This window comes from Theropithecus gelada, chromosome 8 (genome assembly GCF_003255815.1).
Source record: "Theropithecus gelada isolate Dixy chromosome 8, Tgel_1.0, whole genome shotgun sequence".
Classification (NCBI taxonomy): Eukaryota; Metazoa; Chordata; class Mammalia; order Primates; family Cercopithecidae; genus Theropithecus; species Theropithecus gelada.
The window spans coordinates 29,376,673-29,402,297 of record NC_037676.1 but is presented as its reverse complement, the minus strand read 5'-3'; the positions used below and the strand labels follow the sequence as shown (position 1 = coordinate 29,402,297).

The following is a 25,625-nucleotide window of genomic DNA, read 5'->3' as shown; positions in this document are numbered from 1 at the left end:
CACCAGTTAACGGTTATTTGGATTATTTTCACTTTTTGGCTGTTTTGAATGGTGTTGCCATGAATATTCATGTACAAGTCTTTGTGTAGACTTATCTTTTTATCTCTTATGGATAGAGACTTAGGAGTAGATTTCTGGGTCATATGTCGAATTTATATTTAACCTGTTAAGAAACTGCTAAAATAGCTGTACCATTTTACATTTTCTCCAGCAATGTATCAGGGTTCCAGTTTTTTCTCATCCTTGCTATTGCTTGATATTCTTTGTCTTTTTTATCTTAGCCATTTCTATAGGTGTGAAGTGCTATCGCTGTGGCTTTCATATGCGTTTCCTTAATTAGTAATGATGTTGAACATTGTTTCATGTGCTTATTGACTATTCATATATATTCCTTGGTGAAATGTCTATTCAAATTTTTTTGCCCATAAAAAAAACTGAGGTATATTTCCTCTTCCTATTGATTTAATAATTCTTTATATATTCTGGCTATCATTCTTTGATCTGATATACATTTGCAAATATTTTCTCCAAGCAAATGCTTGTCATTTTACCTTCTTAATGGTGTCTTTGTATGTACAAAAGTTTTTAATTTTGATGAAGTCCAACTTACCAGTTTTTTTCTTTTATCATTTGTATTCCTGGTGTCGTATCTAAGAAATCTTTGACACAGGTCATGAAAATTTATTTCTGTGTTTTCCTCTTAAGAGTTTTGTAGTTTTAGCTCCTACATTTAGGTCTATAGTATGTTTGAGTTGATTTTTGCCTATGGGTTAGCATAAGGGTCAAAATTTATCTTTTTGAGTGTTCTTATGGAGTTGTCCCAGCATCGTTTTTTGAAATGATGATCTTTTCTCCTGTTGAATTGCATTGCACCCTTGTTGAATATCAGTAGACCATAAATGAAAGAGTTTATTCCTGGAGTCTCAATTTGGTTCTGTTGACTTCTATGTGTGTCTTTATGCCAGTATTATTTCTCTTGAGTGCTGTAGCGTTGTAATTAAGGTTTGAGACTGAGAAATGTAAGCCCTTCAACTTTGTTCTTTTTTATTTCAAGAGTTGTTTTGGCTTTTCTGTATAAATTTTGGGATCAGTCTATCAACACCTGCAAAAAAGCCTGCTGGGATTTCCATAGGGATTGAATCGAATCTATAAATCAATTTGGGGAAGAATTGCCATCTTAACAATATTAGATCTTCCAGTCAATGAATGGATGGCTTTTAAAAAATTTTTTTTGTAGAGACAAGATCTTGCTCTGTTGCCCAGGCTGATCTCAAACTCCTGGCCTCAAGCAATCTTCCTGCCTCGGCCTCCCAAAGTGTTGGGATTATAGGTGTGAGCCATTGCACCCAGCAGTTATTTTATTCTGATTCAATTTCATTTATGAATAAAATTGTTTTCTTTGATTTTTTTTGGGTTGCTCATTGCTAGTATATAGAAACGAGTTTTTTCATACATTGATCTTGTATTCTATAACCTGACTGAACTTGTTTTTTATTTCTAGTAGTTTTTTGTGTGGTTTCCCTAGGATTTTCTACGTCAAGATTATGTCATCTGTGAATAAGAACAGTTGTCTTTCTTTCCAGTGTGAACTTTTAAATTTTTATTTATTTTGCCTGTCTGGACTGGCTGTATGTTGGATATTTCTGCAGGTTTTTGTACATGCCCTTTCCAGTTGAAGAAGGTCCCCTCTATTTCTAGTTTGTTGAGAGGTGGGTTTTTTTGTTTGTTTTTTGTTTTCTCTTCTTTTCTTTTTTTTTTTTTGAGATGGAGTCTTGCTCTGTCGCCCAGGCTGGAGCGCAGTGGCGCAATCTTGGCTCACTGCAAGCTCTGCCTCCCAGGTTCACACCATTCTTCTGCCTCAGCCTCCCGAGTAGCTGGGACTACAGGCGCCCACCACCACGCCCGGCTAATGTTTTTTGTATTTTTAGTAGAGATGGGGTTACACCGTGTTAACCAGGATGGTCTCGATCTTCTGACCTTGTGATCCACCTGCCTCGGCCTCCCAGAGTGCTGGAATTACAGGCGTGAGCCACTGCGCCCGGCCTTTTGTTTGTTTTATTTTGAGACAGGGTCTTACTCCGTTGCCCAGGCTGAAATCACGTACGCGGCGTGATCATGAGTCACTGCAGCCTCGAAACTCCCTGACTCGAGCGAGCCTCAGCCTCCCCAGTAGCTGAGACTACAAGCACATGCCCACCACATTTGGCTAATGAAAATTTTTTTTTTTTGGTAGAGGGTTTTTTTTTTGGTAGGGGGTTTTTTTTGGTAGGGGGTTTTACTTTGTTGCCCAGGTGGGTCTCAAACTCCTCGGTTCAAGGGATCCATCCCCCTTAGCCTCCCAAAGTGCTTGGATTATAGGCATAAGCATCTGACTGTCGAGAGTTTTAGTCATAAGTGGGTACTGGATGTTGTCTGATGCTTTTTCTGTATCTAATGAGATGATCATGTTCTCACCCTTTAGTCTATTAATATGGTATATTAACATTAATTGATGTTTAGATGTTCAAACAACCTTGCATTTATTCCTGGAATAAAATCCTACTTGGTTATGGTGTATAATCGTTTTTATTTGTTGTGGTATTCAATTTGCTGGTATTTCGTTCAGGATTTTTGCATCTCTATTCCCGAGGAACTTGATCTGTAGTTTTGTTTTTCTCTGGTGTCTCTCAGGGTAATTCTGGCCTCCTTAAACGATTTGTGATGCGCTCCCTTTTCGCCTATTTTCTGAAAGAGTTTGTGAAACTTTGTTATTTTTTAAAATGTTTGGTAGAATTCACTGGTGAAGCCATTTGGGCTTCAGCTTTCCTTTGTGGAAAATTCTTTGTAAGAATTTTTTTCTTTTCAGTTTACTCAGATTTTCTATTTCTTTTTGAGTTAATTTTGGTACTTTGTGGCTTTTTAGGAATTTATTCATTTTATCATTTACATTATCTAAGGGTTTTCAAAGTATTCCCTTATAATCCTTTTGGTTTCTATAAAGTCAGTAGTGATATCCCCTCTTTCTTTCTTTTTTTTTTTTTTTTTTGAGACGGAGTTTTGCTCTGTTGCCCAGGCTGGAGTGCGGTGGTGTGATTTCGGCTCACTGCAACCTCTGCCTCGCAGGTTCAAGTGATTCTCCTGTCTCAGCCCCCAGAGTAGCTGGAATTACAGGCGTGTGCCACCATGCCCGGCTAATTTTTGTATTTTTAGTAGAGACGGAGTTTTACCATGTTGGCCAGGCTAGTCTTGAGCTGCTGACCTCAGATAATCCCCCTGCCGCTGCTTCCTAAAGTGCTGAGATTACAGGCTTCAGCCACCGCACCCGGTGCCCTCTTTCATTTCTGATTTTAGGAATTTGTGTTTTCTCCCTTTTTTCTTGATCAGTTTGGCTAAAGGTTCATCAATTTTGTTGATTTTTTTCTAAGAACCAACGTTTGGTTTCATTGGCTTTTCTGTTTTTTTTTTTTTTTTAATTTTATTTATTTCCACATGAGTATTTATTATTTCCTTCCTTCTGCTTGCTTTGGGTTTAGTTTACTCTTACATTATTATCTTTTAAACAATGTCAGTCACTTAATTCACAGCTGAAATTATTTAGCTACTTCAAATTGTAGTAATAATAATTTCTATTGATGTTAATTTTTTACATATCCTACAAGCTGTTTTAATAACTGATTTTAAAGCAAAGATTTTTTAAAAATCAAAGTAGGCCTGTCATTCTTATAATATATGTTAGGTTTGTCATTCCATTGAATTTTACTTAGAATTAACTCATTGTTAACAGAAATGTAAAAAACTTTTAAACATTAACATAGCCACTCTTAGGCTTAAGCCACTTGAGCCTTTGACCTGCTCAAGAATGTCTTTGCATTTTGTAGTTTAGGCTACAGGTATAGGGTAGCGAATTTCATCTTCCACACAAAAAGGTCCCGGTTCAACAGCAGGAAGAGCCTTTCTAGGGCTTTACTTCTCTTTGGTTGGCCAGGGTTTTCCCTAACAGTCAGGATAGGATAAACTGTGTTGTGGTAAGAGTCCCAAAAATCTCAGTTTCTTAAAACAACAAAAGCTTGTTTCTCCGTCATACTACATGTTTATCATGGTTTGGCAGGAGTCTTAGCTAGTTATAGTCGCTCAAGGACCCAGGCTGATGGAACAGCTGGTAGCTCAAATGTTTGTGAGCTCTGTGCTAGCAGGAAAATGAACTCTGGAAGAGCTTGCACTAGCAGTTAAGTGCTGTGGCCTGGAGGTGACACACGTCACATCCTGTCACAGCTGATTGGCCAGAGTTAGTCACAAGTCATTCATTGGCCCAAGTTATGTTCCCAACCATAGGGGGCTCTGAAGTGAATGCTTTCCTTAATGAAGAGAGCTGGAAATATTGGGTGTAAACACTGAAGGCTACCATGCCACTCTAGTTCAGGCCACGATCATTGGACTGCTAGATTAGCTGTTGATCAGGTCTCCTGGTTTAGCTGCTTTCGTGTTCATTCTTCATACGGCAGTGATTTTCCTCATTAGATCATGTTGCTTTCTGCTCAAGCTAATCGTTACTGTTTTTTAGATACAGTCCATGTTTTACTGCAGGCCACGTGTCTACCTGATCTGGCCTCTAATTATCTCTTAGGCATGGTATCATGCTATTCTCCTTGTACTCTGTCCTAGTGATACTGACTTGTAGCTCCTCCAACATGCTTTATTTTCTCTTGCCTCTTGGCTTCATATTAATATTCATATTATATCATAATATTCATATTATTTCCTCTTCCTGGAATATTATTTCTTATCTCCTACCCTCTTTTGGTTCTGTCCTGTTAAAGTTTCAGCTTAAAAGTCATATTATTCTCATTCTTCAGTGTGAATTCAGTGTATAACCTTTGAGTTGCCATAGCACTCTTTCTGACAGAGCTTCCAATGTGCTCCATTGTAATGACGTGGTTCCTTGTTTGCCATTCTGCCCTCAGTATCTGGCCCAATTGCTGACATGTAGTAAGCACTCAATAAATATTTGTTGGATGACTAAATAAATTACAGCATAGGGTGGGGGAGAAAGTTGATAATGTACACTATTAAAAAATCTGGTTATTAAAGGACTTGCATGCATACTTCCCATCTATTGCCAAGAATCCAACGTTCATGAAAATGTATATGGTTTTAACAGTGCTCAGTTCCTGGTTACCAAAGTATTTTATATACCCAAGCTTCACAAGTCCTTTTAAAGTTGGTTACGTTATTTGTGTTTCTAATGTGAGAATAAATATAAAAAAAACTTTGTGGAAGAGTTATTTCAGACTGGCGGTTAAGATTCTTTTGTTTGTTTGTTTGAGATGGAGTTTCACTCTTGTTGAGGCTGGAGTGTGATGGCGTGATCTCGGCTCACTGCAACTTCTGCCTCCCAGGTTCAAGTGATTCTCCTGCCTCAGCCTCCCAAGTAGCTGGGATTACAGGGGCCCCACCCCCATGTCTGGCTAATTTTTTTTTTTTTGTATTTTTAGTAGAGATGGGGTTTCACCATGTCAACCAGGCTGGTCTCAAACTCCTGACCTCAGGTGATCCACCTGCCTCAGCCTCCCCAAGTGCAGGTGTGAGCCATTGCACCCGGCCAAGATTCTTTAAATTGAAAATAACAGATTTCCTCTCTTTACCACACAGTTATTTATTATACACAAAAAATTCCATCAGTAATGGAGATTTAAAAAAAAAGTCTTTTATAATACCTAGTGCTTTTTTTGTCCCCAGAGCCCTCTTAATATACCAGCTATTCTAATTCTCCATATTTGTTTTCAAACCTTACTCATATGTATATTAATTTATAATATCATCAATAATTGTACTAAAACTTTTATATGCTGAATTTATTTTTTACTTTTAAATACTTTTTTATCTTGCCAGAATTTTCAGTTGCCTTTTTGTTGTTGTTGTTACTGAGATGGAGTCTTGCTCTGTCACCCAGGCTAGAGTGCAGTGGTGTAATCTTGGCTCACTGCAACCTCTGCCTCCTGGGTTCAAGCAGTTCTCCTGCCTCAGCCTCCCAAGTAGCTGGGATTATAGGTGCCCCCCACAGCGCCCGGCTAATTTCTGTATTTTTAGTATAGACGGAGTTTCACCATCTTGGCCAGGCTGGCCTCGAACTCCTGACCTTGTGATCGATCCGCCTTGGCCTTCCAAAGTGCTGGGATTACAGACATGAGCCACTGTGCCCGGCCTTCAGTTGCTTTTTAATAATTCATTAAGTCGATGTGCCACATTTAGTTAAAGGCTTAGTTAACTATTTTCCATTTTTTGTTATTTTGAGTAATGCTGTTGTAAAAATCTTTGTACTTTGAGCTTTTTATATTTGAACTAAGTGCTCAGGATACATTTCCAGGAGTGGCATTTCTGACTTAGGGGTAGTATAGTGTTTAAGAGCATGCTTTGGTTTGCTCATGGGTGATAGCAAAATAGTGTTAGGGGGTCACAAAATATATAGCCCTTGGAATTCAAAGAAATAAAACTACCATATTTCTCAACAGGTGTTGAGTGGCCCTATCTTTTGACCTTTTTTTTTTTTTTTTTTTTTTTTAGTCTTTCTGCCTTGGTTATCTTAGCCTTTGAGGTATAAATAAGAGAGGTAAAATGAAAGAACAAACTCAGGAAATGAAGGGGTGTAGTAGTAAGTTTTAGTTTGAAAATAGACTAGGCCTTTCCTATATCATGCATTTCTAACTAAACAGTAAGTCAGTTTTGTGAGAATTTTACGCAAATATATATATAAGTGGAAGTATTTTACTTTGGGCTTAGAAACACATTTTAAATAGCATTTTTGTTACCAACACACTATTTTTTGGTCTGCGTGAATTGGTTAGGTATAAAATTATCTTAGCATCATTAGCCTTGCTTGTGTTTTCCAGCTTACCTTTTTTTGCTGTTTAATATTGAACTCTAGGAATCTTTTATCCAGTTTTCGAAGTGTCAGTATTAAACAGATTGATAAATTCACATTTTTGAAGTTTTACTGTATATTTAATGACATGGCTACACACAGAAACAGTGCATATTTAACTTGTTTTTCCCCTTCTACTAGAAATCTTTTAACTTTTCAGTCAGAATTTGTTTTGTAGCAACAGTTGGCTTCAGAAGATTTTTTTTTCTCGGAAGAGGTTGAGCTGCTTTCAGAGATTTTGTTCATCTTCTGTAGAGTGTTAGACCACTTCAGTTTCACGTTTTCTGATGTTGTCCATCATGCTTCTGAGAGGGTTGGGTTCACTTTTCAAGTCTTTCACGGTTTTGTTTTTTACACAGCAGCAGCAGTCAAGCACTTCATAAAGGAAAGCCAGCACCACTAAAGATACCACTGTAAATATAAATAAAAGCAGGATGACAAAACAGGCAGTGTTCCAGTTGTCATGGAAAGGGTAAATTTTTTGAACTTGAAAACCAAGGTACTGATAAACAGAGGTAGTGGTTTCATTCCAGAGGCTGGAAGCCATTCTTAGAGATTCCACTTCTTATATTGCTCTTTTGAATCTATAAAAAAGGTAGAAAATGAATTTATGTAAGCAAACTACAGATCTATTAATTCAAATCTCAGTAGTAAGATTTCTTAGTAAATTTGTATAGGCAAGATGAATCTTCCTTAATTAATGGCTAAATGGTCGTTTTGAATTTTTTTGTATATCTGGGCCAACGTACTTAGTAAACCATACCCTGTTTTTTAATGTATATTATTTGCTAGATGAATATATATATATATATTTAAGATTCAGGCCAGACATGGTGGCTCACGCCTGTAATCCCAGCACTTTGGGAGAGCGAGGTAGGCAGATCACTTGAGCCCAGGAGTTCAAGACCAGCCTGGTCAACATGGCAAAACCCGTCTCTACAAAACATACAAAAATTAGCCAGGCATGGTGGTGCGTGCCTGTAGTCCCAGCTGCTTGGGAGGCTAAGCCAGGAAGATTGCTTGAGCCAGGGAGGCACAGGTTGTGGTGAGCCAAGATCGTGCCGCTGCACTCTAGCCTGGACAATGGGAATGAAACCTTGTCTCAAAAAAAAAAAAAAAAAAAAAATTCTTATACAGAAATTAACTGCTAATGGAAGGGGAAAAGGCAGCTGAATTGATTTAAAACTTGATTAAAGCAGTGGTCAGTGAGCTATTATCTACAACAAATCTTGGCGTTTTAAGGTTATGTTCTTCAAACTGCCCCTGGATTTATCATTAGCCTTGTGAATTCTTCTTACCTTTTTGGTTCAGTGTATTTCTGTCTCCTGTTTCCCCTCCTTTAAACTTTGATGACAGTTTATCTGTTGATCTGAATCAGGAAATAGTGGCTGAGTGAAAAATAGTAGAGAAAGAAAAGCCAAATAATGCCAGTTTTCAGAATGAGGATAATAAAATTTTAGCTTAGAGTTGTCTGTGAAAAGACCCTAATCTTGGGGTTGCAGATGTTAGTCTTAAGTGTTTCGTATACCTAAGTGACCCATAGACATAAATATTTTTAAAAACAGACAAATTCAGCCCTCCCAAAGGTATCAGTTATTAAATTATTGTTCCATTTCACAAAATAAGCTAGTGAGTTCAAGTTTCAGTGTTCTTGAATTAAGTTTAGCTCTTGTTGACCTGGTACTTGTTAGCTCTTATATGGGGACTGTTAGAATCAAAGATTTGTTAGTATGGAACTACAGTAATGAGGAACTAAATTAGTTTTTACTATCTTGATCTCTAACAAATATTTTAACACTTAGGTTTTAAAAATTATAAAATAACCTGTGCACTAAGAACATTTTGGAAATAAGAGAAAAAATGTAGTTCCACTTCAATAATTTATCGATTGTCATTCTGTATGCTTTTTCTTTACTACTTAGTTGTAAACAGGATTTTATTTTTATAACAAATGCTTATTGATTACCTAATGTGTACCAAATATTTTTGTAAATTCTGGAGATACCTTGTGTGTGAGAGTGTTTCATTTAACGAAAACTACAAAGTAGTATGAACCCCATGTACTTTATTTTTTTTTTCTTACTAGCCTTGTAGATACAGGGCCTCAAAAATTGGGTTAAGACTTAGAATTGTTCCTCTTCAAAGAAATCTTTAGTAAAGGGTGAGAGATTTGTATGATCTGAAGAGAAACCAGAGTATCCCATGTACTTTTTTTTTTTTTGAGACAGAGTCTCGGCCTGTCCCCCAGGCTGGAGTGCAATGATGCGATCTCAGCTCACTACAACCTCTACCTCCTGGGTTCAAGTGATTCTCCTGCCTCAGTCTCCTGAGTAGCTGGGGTTACAGGTGCACGCCACCATGCCCGGCTAATTTTTGTATTTTTAGTAGAGATGGGGTTTCAACATGTTGGTCAGGCTGGTCTCGAACTCCTGACCTTGTGATCCACCTTCCTTGGCCTCCTAAAGTGCTGGGATTACAAGGCGGGAGCCACTGTGTCCCCGGCCTCCCATGTACTTATAATTCAACTTCATTCATCAACTCTTGGCCCATCTCTACCTCTACCCGTTTGCTTCCACCCCATTGGCTTTTTTAAAGCAAATTCAAGACATCATTCACCTAGAAATATTTCGGTATATATCTCCCAATGGTGAGGACTCTATTTTTAAACATAACCACAGTATTATTGTCACACCCCAAACTCAAAGCCATGACAATATAATTCCTTAAGTTTATTTGTTTTCTTAATAAATAAAAAATTTTGGGTTGATAAAATTATGTTTTCTAAGGGTTTTTGTTTTCTTAGGTTTACTTTGTGAATCACTCCACCTCTGGATGGACTTGCCTCCTTCCTTTTTTCCTGCATTTTGAAGGTTAAAGTGATGATCTGAGCCAGAGTAAAGACTTAAATACATGTTTTCTTTTGGATTTAAGAATCCTGTTTTATCGTACTTGGTGACCCTTTGTCTTGAAGTTAGAGACAGACTGTGGGCAGTAATAGAATCAGTTGCTTCTTTTAGTTCAGGATCATGCAGAAATACATGGTGTGGAACAGAGATGTGTAACTTCCTATTACATTACAGTTTTTTCAGACTATACTCAGCGTTTCAAAACTTATCCTTTTATCCTTTGTATTTCTTCTTCAGAGTACTTCTTATAGAAAGTAGGGATGCTACCTTGCACAGTTCCAGGGAGCACCATTTATATTGTGTTGTGGGGTGCCATTCATGTAGAATATGATATAAGCGGTACCCCTTGTGTAATGTGAATATCCTAATAGGCTACAGCCCCTTCAACTTCTGGCTTGTTGCTGCCTCTAATTCTCATCAGCATGCACACAAATATTCAATTAACTCGTAGAAACTTATTTTTGTTTTTTTGAGACAGAGTTTCAGTCTTGTTGCTCAGGCTGGAGTGCCGTGGCGTGATCTCGGCTCACTGCAACCTTCCCCTCCCAGGTTCAAACGATTCTCCTGCCTCGGCCTCCTGAAGTAGCTGGGATTACAGGCGCCTGCCACTGCCACCATGCACCATGCACGGCAATTTTTTTTTTTTTTTTTTTTTTTGGTATTTTTAGTAGAAATGGGGTTTCACCATGTTGGCCAGGCTAGTCTTGAACTCCTGACTCCAGGTGATGTACCCACCTTGGTCTCCCAAGTGCTGGGATTACAGGCGTGAGCCACCACGCCTGCCCAGAAACTTATTTAAATGGAGACAAAAGTTAGGTCCTCTTTGACCCAGCTTCCCCAATAGAGTAGTGTCATGCATACATGCCCACATTCAAATGCCTTAAAAATGCTCAGCTTTTGGAGATCCTTTAAGATTTTTAGCACTGCCAAAATACAGATATTCCTGTGAGGGGTAGCACACATTATTTTTACTTAAGTGTAAAAGAGTTTCAGGTCATTTTTGAAGAACAGAGTTAATGAGAGTGAGAGGGAGAAGAACAGACCTTTCGGGAAACCCAGTGCGCTGCACTTGTGTGGGTGGGCAAAGAGCAGAAGGAATTGCTTGGGCGTCTGTCCAGTCACTTTACCTGGGCTAGTTGAGGATCACCCCAGTATTTATGGAAATATTCCTTAGACTTTCTGTTAAGGCCTTCCAGGTCGAACCCTTTTTAAAATCTGGAAATTTCTTTTGAATCCTTCTCTTCTAAACCTGGCATTAGAAGTAACTGCGAGGAGAAGGATGATAGAGAAAAGAGACTAGAGAGAAGCATTTCCTACATTCTGCCTCTCAGATTAGTTTAATCTGCCTTATTGGTGAAGTTAATGTTAATTTAAAATGTTTACTGTTGATTTAAGTAACATTATTATAGTCATTATTTATTTATTTATTTATTTTTTAGACGGAGTCTCACTGTGTTGCCCAGGCTGGAGTGCAATGGTGCAATCTCGGCTCACTGCAACCTCTGCCTCCTGGTTTCAAGTGATTCTCTTGCTTCAGCCTTCCTGGTAGCTGGGATTACAGGCACCTACCACCATGCCTGGCTAATTTTTGTATTTTTACTAGAGACAGGGTTTTACCATGTTGGCCAGGCTAGACTCGAACTCCTGACTTCATGTGATCTACCCACGTGAGCCACCACACCTGGCCTTATTATAGCAATTTTATTTTTATTTTTATTTTTGAAACGGAGTCTCGCTCTGTCGCCCAGGCTGGAGTGCAGTGGCGTGATCTCGGCTCACTGCAAGCTCCGCCCCCCAGGTTCATGCCATTCTCCTGCCTCAGCCTCCTGTGTAGCTGGGACTACAGGCGCCTGCCACCACGCCTGGCTAATTTTTTTTTGTATTTTTAGTAGAGACGGGGTTTCACCTTGTTAGCCAGGATGGTCTGGATCTCCTGACCTCGTGATCCGCGTGCCTCGGCCTCCCAAAGTGCTGGGATTACAGGCGTGAGCCACCACGCCCAGCAGCAATTTTAAATAAATAAAAGTGCCTCTCAGTTGTGTCTCCTTAACATAATATCTCTTTAGTGTTTTTTCTTTTCTTCTAGAAATTGGCTGTATAAATCTATAACTTGTATCTGGTTGAAATTATGCTGAAGTCATTACTTTGTATTTTAATTTATTGTGAGTAGACCTTTTTTGTTTGTATTGACTTTTGGGGAGAACTTATAAAGATCAAGTTGCCATTTCAAAATGGAATTTTAGAATGGGCCGGGCACAGTGACTCACACTTGTAATCCTAGCACTTTGCGGTGCTAAGGCGGGCGGATCACCTGAGGTCAGGAGTTTGAGACCAGCCTGACCACCGTGGAGAAACCCAGTCTCTACTAAAAATATAAAATTAGCTGGGCATGGTGGTGCATGCCTGTAATCCCAGCTACTTGGGAGGCTGAGGCAGGAGAATCGCTTGAATCCGGATGGCGGAGATTGCGGTGAGCCAAGATTGTGCCATTGCACTCCAGCGTGGAGTGAAACTCCATCTCCAAAAAAAAAAAAAAGATATCTTATCTACTTTTGAGGTACAAGTGAACTGCTTAAAATATTTTCAGGTCCCCTGGCCTCAAAAATAGAAAGAGGCAGTCAGGAAGGCAGACAGATACATAACTAAATTCAGTTATTTGAGGTTAACTTGTGTCCATTAATGAACTATTCTTCTGGTTAAATTAATATGGTATATCCACACAATTGAATCATAGGTAACTGAGTTTTAGGAAAGATATTTAGGATATGTTCTTAAGTGAAAAAAACAAGGTGTAGGACAATGTATATAGGAAAAGGGGAAATATATACTCTTATTTGCTTGTATCTGTACAGAAATCTTGGAAAGACCTACAAGAAATCAATCACAATGATGGTGTGGATGGGGATCCATAGGGAGGAGAGTGAGGCACAGGGATATGTTTGAGGCTTCTTAACCTGTACCTTGTGTTCTTTTGTTTTTTTCAACCATTTGAATATATTATTTATTTGAAACCTAAATAAATCATCTGTTTTTAAAAGGAGAAATAAAAAGTACTATTCCTTATTCTTGGCTCTCTTAAAAGTCTGTTGTTAGCCAACAATATGGAGTAGTATGGAGAAACCATTCTTTTATTCCTTTCCTTTTTTTTTTTTTTTTTTGGCTTTTCTCCTTTAATTCAAAAAGATAAAATCCCTTTGTGCTTTCAAAATGTAACACATCTAGTTAAATCAACTATCAATATTGACTTATTTGATGCACTATAATACAAAACTTTAGCCTAATAAAACTTATAAAGTACTGCTGAGTATTCCTTTGCTTTCTTAATAAACCTGCTTTCACTTAAAGCCTGTTGTTTATGTATCTATTTAATGCATTTATTGAGTATTCTGGGTTCCAAAAAATTCAAATTGGGATAGTCATTCTTATTAGACTGTATACTTTATTCACACATAAAAATGCTTATAATAATTATGCTTGGCCGGATGCAGTGGCTCATGCCTGTAACCTCAGCACTTTGGGAGACTGAGGCAGGAGGATCACTTGAGCCCAGGAGTTTGCTTTTGGTTTGAAACAGAGTCTGGCTCTGTCACCCAGGCTGGAGTGCAGCGGCACAATCTTAACTCATTGCAACCTCTGCCTCCCGGTTCAAGTGATTCTCCTGCCTCAGCCTCCTGAGTAGCTGGGATTACAGATGTGTACCATCACGCCCAGCTAATTTTTGTATTTTTAGTAGAGATGAGGTTTCACCATGTTGGCCAGGGTGGTCTTGAACTCCTCACCTCAGGTAATCCACCCACCTTGGCTTCCCAAAAGTGCTTGGATTACAGGCGTGAGCCACTGTGCCTGGCCAAGCCCAGGAGTTTGAGACCAGCCTGGGCAATGTGGGGAGGCCCTGTCTCTACAAAAATAAAAATTAGCTGGGCATGATAACCTGCGCCTGTAGTCTCAGCTACTTGGGAGGCTCAGGTGGGAGGATAGCTTGAGCCTAGGAGGTTAAGGTTGTAGCGAGCTGTGATTTCTCCACTGCACTCCAGCCTGAGTGATAGAGTGAGTCCCTGTCTCAGAAAAAAAAACCAAAACAAAACAAATTACGCTTGTGGTAATGACTATGGGTAACACCATAGGCCACCTCCAAAGGCACTTATATGCTTTGCTGGAAGTGTATAAGCAGTTTAAGAAAGTGTATAGGTCAGGTTTATGTTGTAAATGATGATGATTTGTCTTGTGAGTGTATTGATAACTGAACGGCTCAAAACATTGATTGTTAGCTTCTGGGCATATCTGAAGAAAGTAAACACTGTAATATGGAGTCATTTACCACCTTAAATTTAGTGTGGCACGTCTTTCAAAGTATGGTAGAGCTCTAGTAATTTTTGATGTTTAATTTAGGGTAAAGGCTAAATCTTACTTTCATGGATTAGGCATAATTAAGCATGCAGAAAGAAATATACCATTAGGCCTGTGGTCCTAGCACTCTGGGAGGCTGAGGTGGGCAGATCACCTGAGGTTATAAGTTCAAGACTGGCCTGACCAACGTGGCGAAGCTCCATCTCTACTAAAAACACAAAAATTAGCGGTTGTGATGGCAGGCGTGTGTAATCACAGCTTCTCAGGTGGCCAAGGCAGGAGAATCTCATGAACCTGGGTGGCAGAGGTTGCAGTGAGCCACGATTGTGCCACTGCACTGTAGCACTCTAGCTTGGGCAATAGAGTGGGACTCCGTCCCCCCCGCCAAAAAAGAAATATATCATTAGGATTTTCTCCTATCCTGAGACTTAGTTTTGAAATTAAAATGTAAGTTTATATTAAGCAAATGCTATAAACATTCTTTATGAAAAACAAGAGAAAATCGTGTTTTTTTTTAAAAAAGTAAAACAGTCTTTTTCTGGACTTCCCTACCCATGCTTTATAATTTGATTACAGGAATGGGGAGCTTTAAAGTAAATCACATAATTTTTTTTAGTGTATGTGTTTTAGTTTTGTTTTATGTTAATTTTGATATGTTTTCTCCCATTTCCAAAAGCCCTAGTGGAGTGTTGATGGGGATGGGACTTGGAACTGTTCTGGAATCTTTGGGTTGCCAGATGAGAATAAAATTATGCTTTTGCTGTATTTATGGTAAAAGCCTTTGAATTGAATTCTCAAGTGCTTTTAAGCATATCACTGTGAAATGTGATCAATTAATTGTAATAGCCTGTAAATATAGAGCAACTCACTTAATTTAAGCTCTGGAACTTAGGCCATGTCTCTAGTCAGTTTGGTGAAACAGCAATGAGTCTCCATCTGTGCTAACAATAGACATATTCCTAGCAAAATGTAGGCTGATGATAAGAGTGTTGAAACAATGTGGGTGGTAGGGGTTTCTGTTTACAGTTTACCTGAAATTTGAGTTGTAAGTTAACTGTTTTATTTGACAAAGTTATTTTTATTTTATCTGAGACTTTTCTTTGGTGCTTGTGTACTTTCTGTAGCAAGCACAAATGGTTTCTAGGTAATTAACCCCACTGTGCTGAACGTGGACAGATCTAATATCTTGTTACAGCAACCTCTGGATTTTGCAGGGGATACTTTGCTCAGGCTAACTGAATGCCGACTAAGAAAAGTAATAGAAATTATGAAGAAAAAAAAACAAACCCTTTAAAGATTAAATAAACTTACTGGCAAGGTAAAAGGGCAGAAGTTGGCTCTTTAGGTCAGATATAGTATGTGTCCTGGAGTTCTAACATCTAGTAAATAACTAAATTTTCATGCTTGAATAGTATAAAATTAGAAATTTGGTCAGCAGTTGATACTAATTTTTAATAGACATGAACGATTGCTCTGAGCCACGAAGATAATCTTGTTACCTAGAAAGGTACTTACTCTCCTTTCTTAACCGGTTCTTCTTAGGACATATTTTTGTTTTAAAATGCAGCTTATCAAAAGGGCTTACTTTGTATTTATTTTGAAGATCAGTTTAAGAATGACTGCAACATTATATTTAAATGGTGTGATAAATTGATAATCAAAAATGAAAGGCTATTTAAGAAGGTTTTTGTTTAATAGCATGACTTGTATATTATGAGAGGTAAATTTCACAGTGAAGAATTATTTTAATTAAAATGTTAAGGAAGTCTGAAGCTGTATAAATTATCTGTTTGGTTGTAGTATAATGCAGCCCATTTTGTGATACCTTTTATGGTCTTTTATATAAAAATTGTGATAATTTCTTAGCATTCTCTGCATCTACGTTCAAAGTAAAATAAAAATAATTTTGGAGTATATTCTCATATTCTAAAAAATGTAACAAAGTTTCTTATAAGTAACTGTTTTTTAGCAGCCAATATCATTTGCACATAGAATCAGAAAGCTTTAGTCTGGGATTCGCTTTTGGTCTAGGTTTTTCTTTAAGAAAAATCCTTTGTTAAGACAGACCAAACTGCAGAAATGAAATCTCTCAGAGAAAATGAAATTAGCAAGTAACCAGTTAAAATAAAAAGCTGTGGTTTACTGTAAGGTCTGGATATAGATCAGGTTCATGTAAAATGTAATGAATTTTCCATTAAGGCACAGATGGTAAGGGTGCTTATCAAATAGCACAAGGCAGTCTTCATATTTTCATAATAAAATCCTACCAAGCAGTGAAACGAATACATTGCTTTTTCTTGATATTTAGTAGTAGCAAAGCTTTCTGGTTGATTTTTCAGGGTAAAATATTTTCCTATTGCATCATAAGGACATGTACCACTAAATAAAAAAGATCATATAAACCTACCTCTTGTCTGAGAGGATGCTGTTGAAGCGATGGTATCGTCTGTTTGTAATGCAGTCTAGTGCACAGCCAAGATGGAGCTGTGCTTCTATTGGTCGAACCACAATGGAGCTGACAGTTTCCTCTATGTTCATTTGCATTAAGTCCTGCCACCCTTAAGAGTAAATCATTCATAAACTTGAATAGAACTGTCTGGGGTATCAACTGTCATCCCTTCTCCTTTATTTTTTTGTTCTTAATTTAAATTCCTATATAGGAATTTGTGAGTTACTAACAAATTGATGATTCTTTAGTTTTTCATTATAAAATTTCAGATCCTTCAGTGAATACTTCAGTGCTAGGGCTGGAAGGTAATGTCGGGAGAGGTAGTAACCTAGGAAACAAACAGTCCAGGTTTGCCAGCCTGATATTTCCTTCAGGAAGTGTGCTTAAAATCTCATATATTTTTATTTTCTTGTTCTTCCTTTTCTTTCGTTACTTCTTCCATATATAATTTTTGCCCTCTGGAAGTGGTTATTTCCATGTGGTGGTTTGATTTAGGAGGAATTATGAAGGGAAAGAATTGACTTTTAGCCCTGCAAGTTGGAAAAGGGCTCATTTAGGTAAATACACTACCTGCCTTCAAAAAATAGTCTCTAAAATGTAGATGGCAAAGTGATCTCTAGGTTGGCTCTTTAGAGACAAGAGTATTTTTAGTTACTGTGTATTATTTAGAGGTGTGGTCTAAGCACAACAGAATGAAGGTTTTTAATTATGGGAGTGGCTATTACAACAACAGCAGACCAGGTACATGCTATGTAGACTTGCTTTTTAAAATTACAGATGAAGGCTGGGCGCAGTGGCCCATGCCTGTAATCCCAGCACTTTGAAAGGCTGAGTCACAGGGTCAGGAGTTCAAGACCAGCCTGGCCAAGATGGTGAAACCCTGTCTCTACCAAAACTACGAAAATTAGCCAGGCATGGAAGCAGGCGCCTGTAATCCCAGCTACTCAGGAGGCTGAGGCAGGAGAATTGCTTGAACCCAGACGGCAGAGATTGCAGAGAGTTGAGATTTTGCCACTGCACTCCAGCCTGGGCGACAGAGACTCCATCTCAAATAAAGTAAAGTAAAATAAAATAAAACAAAATAAAATAAAATAAAATAAATAAAATAATCTGGCACATTAGTTTCTGGGGCCATAAAGGAAGTCATGGAAGTATCTGTATTATAGTCATTCATTCAACAAATATTTATTGAGTGTTTACTAAGCTTGACATTAAGTTAGTAGTAGATACTAGAGACATAAGCATCATGTCTCATAAGCACAACTGTATGTGATTCATAATTGGCCGTTTGTGTGGTGTTTGTCCTTAATATATTGTCATCTCTTTTTTCATAGTCTTCCCAGTTGTGTACAGTATGGGGTAAGCTTAATATTATTTTACTAAATTTAAACAAGGAAACATTAAATGTGCAGTCACAGATTTCTGTACTTGGACAAAATGGCCAGTTTCAGATGGAATAATCTGTGTGTAAAGGCTGTTTATCACAGGGTTTACACTGGATTTGAACCTACTTTGCTGCTTACTACCCTCAATTTTATTGTGTTTAAAAGGGGACAGTAATACTTCTTAAGTTGGATTTTTGGGAGGGATTACATATGAGTATTTATCATGGTGTTTAGCAGATAATAAAGTTACTTTTACTATTACAGATATGCTGAACACCTTTGGAAAATGAACTACGTAGGTATTACTTCATAATTGAAATAGTTTATGGAAAAGTACCTGTAAGGCATTCTTTTTTTTTTTTTTTTTTTGAGACAGAGTCTCGCTCTGTCACCAGGCTGGAATGCAGTGGCGCTGTTTCGGCTCACTGCAACCTCCAACTCTCCGGTTCAAGTGATTCTCCCGAGTAGCTGAGACTACAGGTGTGTGCCATTATGCCCAGCTAATTTTTGTATTTTTAGTAGAGACAGGGTTTCACCGTGTTGGCCAGGATGGTCTTGATTTCCTGACCTCATGATCTGCCCACCTCCGCCTCCCAACTTTAAGGCATTCTTAATGTTATCGTTACTTTTGGAAACATGGTAGACTTCAGTATGCCAATTAATTAAGATTGTAACAAAGTTAGTTTTAAAGGAAAATTGCAAATGAATTTTCATTTTAGTCTCAAAAAAGCATACTCAATAAAGACTTCACTAATCTCAAAGGATTATTATATTGCCATCTAGAAACTGTTCTTTTGGATCTTTGACAATTGTTACATTTGACTTGTGGTTGTTCTAATGCAATCTTTTGTTTAAATTATTATTACCAATCTGGTGCCAGAGATTGGTTCTCCCCTCCCCTTTTACTTAACCTCTCTCTTTGTGGATCAGCCACATGGGAACTTTATAATATCTGATCTCATGCCTTGCTAATAGAATGTGGACTTCTAAAATGTTTTTCTAGTATTTATGATGGATTTTTTACTGTTCCTGCTTATGACTAATGGAATGCGTTTGTGATGCATGGTGACATTAGGGTTTCTGCCTATAAGAATGCAACAAAGTGATAGATGTTCTGAAACAAATGATTTTTTTCTACAGGTTTTTCCACACCAGATAGAGAAGGAGGGGGGGATGTTTCTCAAAGTGGGTGGGCAGTGCTGTGATGCTTTTTAAAGTAAGCATCCCTGTTTATGCAGTGGCAGTGCCTATGGCTTTTTATTCCTAATTTATCTGTAAAGTTTACTTTAAAATAATTGCGGTATCTTTTTTTCTATTTGTTTCCATTAATTCCTTTTTTTTGGTCTTAAATTGGTAAGCAGAAATTGATGTAATAATTGAACTTTTCATCCCTCAGAAGTAATCGACTCCTAGTGTTAGCTTTATTAATGGGATTGAGGTTTGTATTGTTCGCTTGTTTAATAAACTGTACTTCTGATTATGGAGCGAGTCTAATCAGAATTAAGATAAGAATGAGATAAAGGGGAAAGGGGCCCGGTGTGGTGGCTCACACCTGTAACCCCAGCACTTTGGGAGGCTGAAGTGGGTGAATCTCTTGAGCCCAAGAGTTTGAGACCAGCCTGGGCAACATGGCGAAACCCCATCTCTACAAAAAAATACAAAAATTAGCCAGGCATGATGGTGTGCACCTGTCATCCCAGCCTCTCAGAAGGCTGAGGTGGGAGAATCACCTGAGCCTGGGAAGTCGAAGGTGCATTGAGCTGTGATTGTTCCGTTGAACTCCAGCCTGGGCAATGGGAATGCGACCCTGTCTCAAAAAATATAATAAAAAAGAATATGATAAAGATACTTATAAAATAGTTGTGTTTTGGTGCTTTTAAGTGATTTATACTTTGTTTCTACCCTTAGTGAGAAAATTGTAGTTTAATGTATATACTCAAAGATTTTGTATTTTTCACCAAAATTTTACGGGGTAGAATATACTAGATGAAAAACTCAAGAAATATGTTATCAGCATTAAAATTATCTTAGCTGCTCAAGAGTCATAATCACGTATAATATGACGATGTTATTTTGAACTTCATTTCCAGATCATAGCAATGGATCATTTAACTTGAAAGCTCTGTCAGGAAGCTCTGGATATAAGTTTGGCGTTCTTGCTAAGATTGTGAATTACATGAAGGTAAGTACTTTTCTCAAATAAAAGTCCTATTTAACTTTTTGGCAAAAGAAGGGGATTAGGATTTTCAGAAGTTAAATTTCTGTATACACCAACATTTATGAAAATTGTGCATTTTCAATATGTGCGTTTTATTGTATGCCAATTATACCTTATATTAATTTGGCATTGTGGCAAGTTACCAAGGTATATTTAATCTGCATTAACTCAAGGGTACAATTTAAGCTCACCATTTCACTTAGTAAGAGTGTACCTAGGCAGTAGATATATCACCTCTTAATGAATACCGTCTGGCAAAACCAATGGGAGAATGTGATTGATTTTTCAGGATATTGCTTCCATTGATGTGAGAAGTAAGAAGTACATAGTTCGGGCAGATGGTGTGATGGCTTCTCTGTATCTTGGAGGAGAAAATTAAGTCTTAGAAAAACATTGACCCACAAAAGAATTAGAATTTAATGTTTTGGTAGAAGATTTAGTATTTTTTGAATACTAAGTTTTGATCATGTAAGATTTTGGCTTTACTTTCAATCTTTTTTTTTTTTTTTGAGACAGTCTTGCTCCATTACCCAGGCTGGAGTGCAGTGGCACTATCGTCGCTCACTGCAGCCTTGAACTCCTGTTGTCAAGTCATCCTCCTGACTCAGCCTCCCGAGTAACTGGGACTACAGGCATGCACCACCATGCCTGGCTAATTTTCTTATTTTTAGAAGAGACGAAGTCTCACTGTGTTGCCCAGGCTGGTCTCGAACTCCTAAGCTCATGTGATTTTCCCACCTCAGCCTCCCAAAGTGTTTGGCTTACAGGCATAAGCCACTATGCCCGACCAAAACTTTGAATCTTTTTTTTTTTTTTTTTTTGAGACGGAGTCTCGCTCTGTTGCCCAGGCTGGAGTGCAGTGGCCAGATCTCAGCTCACTGCAAGCTCCGCCTCCTGGGTTTACGCCATTCTCCTGCCTCAGCCTCCCGAGTAGCTGGGACTACAGGCGCCCGCCACCTCGCCTGGCTAGTTTTTTGTGTTTTTTAGTAGAGACGGGGTTTCGCTGTGTTAGCCAGGATGGTCTCGATCTCCTGACCTTGTGATCCACCCGTCTCGGCCTTCCAAAGTGCTGGGATTACAGGCTTGAGCCGTCGCACCTGGCCAGACCAAAACTTTGAATCTTAACTAAATTTATTAAAGCGGGATTTCATTTTTAGCTAAGATGTAATTTCAAATTTGCTCCCTTCTTCTGCCAAACTCTTAGTCACAATTAGTTACTAGTTGCATCTCTTGAAAAAGTCAGACAGTACTATATTTGTTATTTTAATTTCATCCATCTGTTGGTTAAAATATATATCAGATTTTTAACTGTGCTAAGGCTTTTCTTTTGTAATTTAATAGACTTGGTGTCTAGCTGAGTCTAAATTCTGTGGCTTGTATTTGAGTTATAGTATAAATATGTTAGTTTATAACTCCCCATTATTAAATACTATATTTTGACACTTAAGTATTCACCATTCATTCATTTCATCCATTTATTCCCCCACATGGTAAGCAGTTATGAAAATCTATTTGCTATTTAGGGCACTAATGGTGGGAATACCCAGAAAAGAATGCACACCCTCAGGGCTGTCACTCTGTTGAGGGAGACTGACATTTAAGTTCCATGTTTTTGTTACTCTGTTAATATGGTCTTCACTTCCCTATGTGGCTTACTTATAACTTCGTCTGTCTTAGAAAGTGAACTTCAGAATTTTTGCACGTGTTCCCTACAATTTGAAAAACTGTGTACCCCTTTGTACATATTTGAGATGATAACTACGCTATATTAGCGAAGTTTAAATAGTGGCACTATTCAAGCAAAAATTTAAATGATGACCAGAAATATGGAATTTCTGGCATATTGTAGTATTTCAATAAAATGCATCACTTTTAAATTTATCTAATAGAATCTAAATGTCATTATTTAAAAGTATAAAAACAAACTCCCTTAGTGATTGGGAATTTTAATTATTTTTTCTTTGAATATTTATGTCCCATCTGTTATCCCTTTGAATTTTATCCAAATGTTATGTATTTTTATCTTTAAAATCATTTATTGATCATCTATCAAACTTTTCTGCCACAATAATATGTAAATAAATTGAAATTTAAAATGTTTTTCCTATGACCATAAAGCTCTAAGTGTTAAAAATAACTTACAGTTTGAATTACTTTTCCAATTATTATTGGTGCACAGTTGATTAGAATAACATACATAGATTAAAATTTTGATTAAATTCACTTTGTATCAGAAATTTATTCTTGAATGAAATGAATGCAACTGTCTCCTCTCTTCCTCCATTAGTTCTTGTGTTTGGCAAATCTCTTCCTGTTTTGAGATTTTGTAGATTTTAAGTGCTTAGACATAAATGTTCAAATATATAAGTTAATTCTAATGGAAATTTTGTGGTATCAAAATCTTCCAAGTTATATGTCAAAAATCACTAGTGATTTTATCATCAAGCATCCATCAGTTAATACTTCTGTTAGGTTCTTCTTCAGTTTTATTGAAAGCAAAAGAATGGAAACTACCCAACTTGCCAAAGGATTTGTTACCTAGTGCTTAACCATTTATTTTCTTAGTTTCTAGGAAGCATATCAAAAAGGCTTTCACAAGGCTTACCAAATGTCTTATATCAGTTCCCCTCCCTCTCTTCATAGGTACTTTCTTTAAAAATCTGATATATTCAGAAGCAGTTGAGAAAATAGAAATACTATTAATTTTAATATAGCTTTGCTAATTTTTTTATTACAATTATGTGTTTAAAATGTATTTTTGTGAAAACCTTTAGGATGAAGGTTTAGCTTGTTCAGTTTTTAGAAAATATGTCCTTGTTAACAAAGCCAGTCTCCATTGTCAAACCAACTAACCATAACAAACTTGCTTTGAATCATAAAATTTTCCTCTGTTTTAAATTTCAAATACACAGATTACCAGATATTTTGGATAATATGAAAACCACTGAGGAATAAATTATAGAATGTATACTGAAAGATACTACTAAGGTATTTGAGATGAAAATTATGTGGCTCAAAAAGAATTACAGTAATTTGTCAATTTTTATAATTAAACATTTCTGTGCTGCTTGTCACATTAGATTAAAAATTAAATAAGTTAAAATATGAAGCAAGGGATATGAGAAAAGTTGTGTTATTTATTTATTTATTTTTGAGACAGGGTCTTACTCTGTCACCTAGGCTAGAGTGCATTGGCACCATCCTGGCTCACTGCAGCCTCGATCTGCTAGCCTCAAGTGATCCTCCCACCTTAACCTCCCAAGTAACTGGGACTACAGGCACATGCCACCATGCCTGGCTAGTTTTTGTATTTTTTTTTTTGTAGAGACAGGGTCTCACAGTGTTGCCCAGGTTGGTCTTCAACTCCTGGGCTCAGGGGATCCCTCAAGTGATCCGCCTGTCTCAGCCTCCTAAAGTGCTGGGATTACAGGCGTGAGCCACTAGACCTGGCCTGTTACTCCCTTTTAAATGTGTGTTCCTGCATCTTCTGATCTCTGATTTCAGCTATTAGGTATAAATAAAAGGGAATGAATCAGAAATAACTTTACATTTTTATTTGGGTAATTAATGAAAGAGATACCTACTGCTTAAAACTACTCAGTTTGACAGCATATCTTTTTGTCAGTAGGAGGTAGAAATATTAAACTGTTGAAAAACTATAGAATTGACTAATTAGAATAAAACTTTAATGATATGATCTGACAACATAGATTTTAACTATCGTATTGAGTAATGCACACTCAATCTAAAGTAATTTCTATATAGTTTTTATCTGTGACTTTTATATAGCACAATTTGAATGACTTGGCAGTCCCAGAAAGTATTTCTGTTGTATTTAAAGGAATCAGCCTCCCTAATTGATATTGTTCCAGCTCTCTAAATATGCTTTTTCTTTAAGCTAATAAATATTCAAGGAATGAGTTTTGAGAATTACTTATATTTAAACTCTCGGCCCAGCACAGTGGCTCACACCTGTATTGTCAGCACTTTGGGAGGCTGAGGCAGGTGGATCACTTGAGGCCAGGAGTTTGAGACCAGCCTGGCCAACATGGTAAAACCCCGTCTCTACTAAAAAATACAAAAAACAATTAGCCAGGTGTGTTGGTACATGCCTGTGATCCCAGCTACTTGAGAGGCTGAGAATCACATGAGTCTGGGAGGTGGAAATTGCAGTGAGCCAAGGTCGCACCACGGTACTCCAGCCTGGGTGACACATCAAGACCTTGTCGCTCATAAAAAATAAGAATTCTTGAAAAAATATTTCTTTTTATCTATTTTTTTTTTAACCAGTGTTCTCTTTGTGTTGCTTTTATCGTACTCCCTCCCTAACAGCAATGTGTTCTTGGACAATACTGAGTGGAGGTGGGACTGTCGGGGGAATGGTTGTTAAAGGAAACTTTAAACAACTGCTCACAGATTATGATATGTTAGAATGTTCCAGCAGGGGCCAAAATATTTTAAACTCTTTGAAAAATATGTGACTGGAAAAGACAAGAAGCCCAGTAATGGATAGTTTATGGCACCTCAGTTATTCTTGAATGCTTCCCTGAAACCGTTTTTTTGGCTTATCTGTTTGGGTCCCTAGAGTTTATTATTCCTTGAGGCTGTGTATCATAAATTCTGAATGGAGGTAAGATTTGTACTTTTTTTGTGGCGGGGGGAGCTGGAAGGTAAAGAGGAGAAGGGCTTATTTTGAAAGGGAAGACGTACATGTGGAAGGTATCTGTAAACAGATTCTTGGAAAGTCTCCCACTGTCTCTTGTGTACCTTTAGAAAGAAAGCAAAAGAAAGACAACAGAAATGCTCCTTATAGTTTATTTATTTAATAGGGAAACTGTGTAATTGCTGAATGAGAATGATTTAGAAGCTATGTGGAAAAAGTTCCATGGGAGGCATTACATAGGTACAGTGAGGTTTCCAGCAGATAGTGATAACTTTGGACAAAGTGCTAAATAGAAAGATGAAAGGCGGATACAGGAACTTCAGGGTCATAATACTAAGAACATGCAGCGGGGGGACAAACTGCCCCCCTCATCTCACCAGCTCCTGAGATGGTTACTGTGATACCATAGCTCAGTAATTTACGTTGGAACAGTAACTGAGACATCAAAAAAAGATTAAATTATGTTCAGTGACCTGGTTAAGATGAAAGAAGAACTTTATGGTTTATTTTAGGAGGATTTTTACAGAAATAGGTGATGTAAAACAAATTTTATTGCTTAAAGGTATAAGTTTTAAAAGCACTCAAAGTTATCTCGAAAATCCCCTTAGGATGCCTCTTCGTATGAGACAGCACTTTAATTCTCAGATGACAAATTAAGGGTATACTTTATTTTTGATAAAATGATTTTTCTCTTGATTTCAGCATTATTCCTTATGTCTGTTATGTAAAACACTATGTTGAAAAATCTGGGTTAATTTG

At 37.5% G+C, this 25,625-nt stretch overlaps 2 protein-coding genes and 1 non-coding gene across 5 annotated transcripts in view; 1 reads left to right on the top strand and 2 right to left on the bottom strand.

Moving 5' to 3' along the window:
• GTF2E2 (general transcription factor IIE subunit 2) overlaps window positions 1-25,625 on the top strand; it is an 83,687-nt gene that overhangs the window by 5,464 nt on the left and 52,598 nt on the right. For all 3 annotated transcript variants that reach the window (XM_025394874.1, XM_025394875.1, XM_025394876.1), the window contains exon 3: window positions 20,076-20,167. In XM_025394874.1, coding sequence (XP_025250659.1) covers window positions 20,076-20,167 — 92 coding nt within the window. The remainder of the gene's footprint in view (window positions 1-20,075; window positions 20,168-25,625) is intronic.
• Window positions 6,803-16,598, bottom strand: SMIM18 (small integral membrane protein 18). Its single transcript, XM_025394877.1, has 3 exons — window positions 16,559-16,598; window positions 8,197-8,286; window positions 6,803-7,482 (listed from the first exon to the last, which is right to left on the bottom strand). Exon 3 carries the CDS (start codon window positions 7,443-7,445, stop codon window positions 7,158-7,160), a length of 288 nt encoding a protein of 95 aa, XP_025250662.1. The 5' UTR covers window positions 7,446-7,482; window positions 8,197-8,286; window positions 16,559-16,598; the 3' UTR covers window positions 6,803-7,157.
• On the bottom strand, window positions 8,984-9,097 carry LOC112630931. Its single transcript, XR_003121036.1, has one exon. It is a non-coding gene; the product is annotated as a U5 spliceosomal RNA (small nuclear RNA).